At 33.1% G+C, this 6,129-nt stretch overlaps 1 protein-coding gene across 1 annotated transcript in view; it reads left to right on the top strand.

Moving 5' to 3' along the window:
* The window catches only part of LOC111641669 (probable H/ACA ribonucleoprotein complex subunit 4), a 4,610-nt gene extending 760 nt beyond the window's left edge, over positions 1-3,850 (top strand). The window contains exon 2 of the mRNA XM_023387872.1: positions 3,523-3,850. Within this exon, the coding sequence (XP_023243640.1) occupies positions 3,523-3,850 (328 nt within the window). The remainder of the gene's footprint in view (positions 1-3,522) is intronic.
* Positions 3,851-6,129: the final 2,279 nt, after the last annotated feature.

Here is a 6,129-nt window from a genome sequence, read left to right on the forward strand (position 1 = left end):
TTTTTTTAATCCTTTATAATTTTAATTATTTAATTGCTCCTTCCTCTCTTCCTTGGCATGTTGTGAAATTTCTGATAGTTGGATAATAAACCGTTTTATTGTAATTTGTCTTTTTAAATTATTTTGAGTCGATATTAAAATTTGGAAAAGGGGATACCTAGATCGGTAAAATAGGCGAATTTCCTTCTACGACTTCGGTTGTTGTTCGGGATACAGTTAAGGTTTTAACAAAGTTCGAGCGAATACATAATTAGCAAAAAGTAGTTGAAATATATATCTCTATAGAGATATATATTTCAACTCCAATATATATCTCTATAGAGATATATATTGGAGGGGAGAAATGGTCTTCACAATTTGAAATCCATCGATCTCACGATGAAATGCTCGTATACACTCTATCGTAGGATCGCGCCATCTATCGTAGGATAAATGTACTATGCCAGAAACGGAGTGTATTAAAAAACTTCCCGAAGCTTCATGGCAATCGTACTATGCCAGAAACCTTCGCGGGAGTATATTAAACAACTTCCCAAAGTTTCACGGCAATCGGATAAATGGTGTGGTAATCATGAAGGACACACATATTAATTTTTATATATAGGCCTATAAATAAAGGAGTATTCGTAAAAACTTCGCTAATAGAGGTCCTCCACCTCAATCACACCAGTAGGTCACGTGATTAAAAATAATTACGGTCAGTGCTTTTACACTAGTGGAGTCTCGGCCTTAAAGTACAGTACATTTTACTTTTATTAAAAAATGCTTTGATGAAAACTTATAAATCATATATGAAATGCTCAATTTATTGTATACATTTCTTTTAAGGATTAACCATTTAAATGTTTATAATTATAAGTGCTAATAAAATAATTAAAACATAAATTAATAACAGTTTAATTCAATGGATACAAAATGAAGAGTAAATGCATTCCAAATTGATAAAAGTCGTGTAATAGTTCACGGATAAAAAATATGAGATTTGCTGACAGGGGAAGGGGGAAGGGGAAGAAATCAGTTAGACTCGAGTCAATATGAGGGATTAGGGACGATAAGTGAGTGATGGTTGGCATACTGAGGCGAAGCACCTTACAAATGAAGCCCGTTTATTTGGAAATAAACTGATGGCTTGCAAAGTATTTTAGAGATGCTCCTTCTCGAACGATGACCTTAACAGTTCACAGATACATCGCCGATGGTGGACTCTCAATGAGTTGTCGGCCCAGGGCAATGTCGTCACCAAGTCTGGGAGGTAAACGGCGATGATGGATGACGGGACGAAAGCGTTTCGGAGACGACAATGTCATAAACATAGAAAAAAACAATACACAAATTTATTCCGCGTGATTGGGAATACAAAATCCGCTTTCTCTTGAAATTCGGAAAATTTATTATTTTCTTACCCTGATAGCTCATTCTGATTGGTCGCATTTCCACGTTGTCGCTTTCTAAGTAATTAGTCACTCGTCCCTAAGTAGACTATAACGAAATCTCAAATTAGATAGCAGAGAGGTAAAAATAGACCTTTAATTCGATCTCAAACAGAGAAACTTGCAGTGGCGTGCTGTGACATTTGATGATAGGGAAGCTGTGTTTCTGTAAGAAGCTGACATCCAGGGTGATTGCCCCTGGTCAGTAATGGTCTAGAGTCCATTCGTATCGTTTATTCGATAAGCCAGTAAAAACCGTAGACTTCTCTAAATGCATTTTTAATATCACAATTACATTCCGAATCGCTAGCCACGATATAAGGGCTACAATTAAAAATAAAACAATAAAAACGTACTCGGTGAAATAAAATGTGTGATGGATGTACCGGTACATACATGGTACAAAATATTATTGAATTGTATGAATATACTTTTAAAGATAATTATAATTAAATATAGCTTTGCAAAGAAACGTACATAAAAATATAAAATATTCTTTACTTTTTAAATCTTAGTCAAATAGCTCCCTACGAGTGGCTAACGGAAGGAATCGAAGACGGTTGCGGAGCGTGCATACACGCGGACTGCCAAATCCCCAGGGTGCCGATACCAGTAAATGTCAAATACCTCTTTTGTCACATCACTAGTAGCCTATATCTCAAAGGACGTGACAGGATTGTTGTAGATTTTAAACGCTTCTCACCATAGCTGTAAAAATCGAAATATGTTAAATTTAATAGTCATTTGTTTTTTAACTAATTCGTTTTAGGACCAAGTGTCCTCAGAAATTTACAACTTTTCGGTCACTCTCATTGAACTAAAAAAATTTCTGTCTTTATTACATTAATAATACGAAGAAATCAGTTTCCACTGTACTCGGCTAGAGATGATTCGGTTAAGCTTTTGTTTAAGTAAAATTCTGGCTCTTTCGTCAGGGTTTTGTTTATGTCCCCAATTCCCTAATCGCTTAATTATTTAACTACTTGTTAAGTAGAAATAAGTCGAACCAGTTACTTTGTACTCGAATATTTGTAGTCTCGGAAAAAAAGTGGAAAGACAAATTTTTATGACAAACGGATACATAAATCGTAAATGTAAAAAAAATAAATTCTAGCGCTTTTTCTGTACCTCGTGCATCTCTCTCATTCATTAAATTTAGTTGTAAATGATGCTGTCAAAGTAACAGTTAAGTTTTTAACATTATACAAGAATTGTACACGTTTTTTTCTACATCCCCTTAGAGATGGGATATACGAAATCGTAATATCACTGGTTTAATATTGAAATCCTTGAGATATATAAAATCGGAGAGCGGAATAAAAATATCGAATATTTTAATGGATTTTTTTAAAATCCATTAAAATATTCGATATATTTTTTTCCCGTCAACTATACAGAACTATCATAAAAACAAACAGTGGGAAAGTATCGCGATCGGTTAAAAACTGAAACCCCAAGATTTATCATTTTTTTACTCAGGGAACCTTGAAACGTCGAGAAATGCAAAAAGAATATGGGAGTTTTTCTTTTATGTATGTGTGTATGGAGGGCCATGACTTTGTTTATCCATTTTAAAGTTTAATAACGCCTGTACTTTTTGTCGAAAATTTCTGAAACTTTGCAGGGAGGTTTGTATATTTGAGGATTGACACTTTTAAATTCTGGTGGTTAAGAAGATTTACCGGAGGTCAGTTCCTTACGTTTATTGTTTGTGTAACTAGTTCTATTATAAATGCTATTGGTTGCATTGGTTTTTTTATTTTAAAAAAATAACATTTATATACCAAAAAAGGGAAAAATACACAACATTATAGGTTTATTTTTGTAATAAAAATGCTTTTTTTGCATTTTCGTGTTAATAAAACAATAATACATACATTACTTATAATATTAAGTTTCGGTGTGGTAAGGATGTGTCCCGGGTTGACCTCATAAAAGTTGATCACACGACATTTATTTTGGACCGTAAAAGCAAGGTCTACTGTTTATGTTTTCAAAATCTGAAGATAATTTATATTTAGTATCGTTTTTATACTAATATATAATTGAAACTATATTAATTCTAAATAAGTAATATTGCTTATTTATTTAGCTCGAAAGATTCGAAAAAGGACGAGAAAGACGATAAAGAATCGAAAAAGGACGAGAAAGATGATAAAGATTCGAAAAAGGACGAGAAAGATGATAAAGATTCGAAAAAGGATGGAAAAGATGATAAAGATTCGAAAAAAGATAAGAAAGACGACAAAGATTCTTCAAAAAATGATGACGATGGGAAAATGAAAAAACGTGATGATAAATCTGATAATGAAGATAAAAGTGACAAGAAGTCAGAAGATAAATCTAACAAGAAGTCAAAAGACAAGAAAAATAAGAAAACAAAAGATGATTCCGATGATGATAGCGATGAAGAAGATTGATAAGATTTATTTTAAATGATCGGTTTATACAATAAAACGTTTTAAATGATTTTCGTTCATGTAACGTTAGATAAAAATTATTATAAATGATATAAATCATATAAAATTTTATTAGTTATATAAGGGTCAGTCAAAAAGTTACGAGGCACCTTTGAAACAATGAGCTTTAATTAACAGAAGCTACACATAATCCTCGTAAGGATTCAAGCAAATATCCCACTGTTTTACTGACCGGAAGATTGCTTTCTGGTAGAACTCTTTTGGTTGAGGCGTAATCAACCATTGATGGTCTCTTTATTGTTCAATCGAAATCGTCGTCCCTTTAACACTTTTTTGTTTTGGATGTCGAAAACGTAAAAATCGCAGAGCTAGAGATCTGGATTGTAAGCATGATGTTGGAAGGTTTTCCATCTCATCTTTTGCAGAGCATTATCATGGAGAAACACCGGCAAAAAACCTAGCTTTAAACTTTGTCGATGCCCTCAGTAAATGCAGTATTTTGCAAGTGTAAAGCATTAGTGATACAAAACGCCATGACGTTGGTAAATAATGGCTCTTACATAGTCAAAGTATAAAGTTAACACTATTTTCCCAGCGCGGAGCATGGTTTTAGATTTCTTTTTGGAGGCTTAGACGAATAATGTTTCCATTGGCTGCTCCGTAAGCAGGAGAGCAACAGGCAGCTCTTACTCTCCGGCTTGAAATCACAATACCGTTACGATTTTCTGCTTCATCTTCTCTTGTATGTCGTAAAAAAATGTTTAAATTCAGTTTCCATTCGAACACCTGCTGCTTTTGACTCAGTGGTGCAGAACCCATTGTACACAGATCTTCCCGTACTGGAACTTTATTACTTTGTACACTGAGCTCTATCTACTTATTATTCAATGTTCTCAGAGACAACAGCTGGTCGACAAGAATTTCGTCATCTGCAAAGGCATCCAATCATCACAGAATTTATTTTATTTTTTAACTCTAGATGCCGACATACGGTGCTCTATAGCACTTATTCTACGACGAATTTCTCTTTCACTTACTTTCACAATCAGAAACATTAATATTCTTTCCTGGCTTCCATATATAGCAAAACCTTTTGGAGAAATTCTGAAACTATTTACGCTTACTATTAGTCTTCTAGCAACTGTTTGGGATCATGTGCACTTGTATACATGCGTTTCTTTAATGTATTCTTTAGTCATCTTAAAGCAGACACGTTTGACTTGGTAACCTGTTAAAATTAGATACTCTATTTTTTAAAATTCCTTAACAGCCTCGTTATTTTTGACTGACCCTTACACATCAATTCGAATTTTTGATAAGTGTATTCATAATATTACTAAATAAAAACATTATATATTGAGTTTTGCATAGGTTAAAATTCAAAAATAAAATTTTTATGTGAAGGAAAGTTTTCATTTTGTAAAAAATAATATTTTTATTACGTTACATCATAAGTATCATTATGCAATTCGTCAAGTATGATTTCGTACTTAATTTCTTAGAGAAATATCAATACATTCTATCTCTAACTTCTGTTTACCATATAATATATCATTCTCAAAAGCCTTATATTTGACTTTCCATCTAACCAAAAGTAACCTTAACAAACCTCATCTTTACATAGAAATTTTAATAAATTCTAAGGTTATATAAGGTAATAATATGAAGTATCGTGCTAATTAGCACTATACGTCTCCGAGGACTTTATATATTAAATATGTCACATGAAATAAAAAGAAAATCAGATATCACACTTGTGTTATTGTTTTCTTGTGAGTAACACCCAATCGAGTAGAAACAGGTAGACATTACTTTTTTTTCATTTTTCCATTTTCATTAGACTATATCAATTTATACTTTAGCCTATTTGTTATCCATTGGCATTACTTGGACAATATTAATTGAAAATACGTATTTTCTTCAATTAAAGCATTATATATAATACCCAAATTCTTTATGAAGAATGATATACTAACCTTATATACAGTGAAAACTGCTTAGGCGACCACCTGCATTCGACGGGCACCTGTCAAAACGGGCGAAAATTTCTGGCACGGAATAGTTTATCCATAGAGTCTTCGTATAAGTTACCTGTATTAAACGACCACCTGTGTAACGCGACCGCGGGCATCGATTTTTGGTCCGAAACAACATACAACACCTGTAATAAGCGACCACTTTCGCGAATGTATCTGGTCTAAACTATTGTAAGAACCCATCTCAACAACGTTTCCACCTCCTAATATAATGAATTAGTCTAAACTCTCGTTCGAACCCAT

This window comes from Centruroides sculpturatus, unplaced genomic scaffold (genome assembly GCF_000671375.1).
Source record: "Centruroides sculpturatus isolate CEXI.00-Female unplaced genomic scaffold, Cexi_2.0 scaffold1512, whole genome shotgun sequence".
Classification (NCBI taxonomy): domain Eukaryota; kingdom Metazoa; phylum Arthropoda; class Arachnida; order Scorpiones; family Buthidae; genus Centruroides; species Centruroides sculpturatus.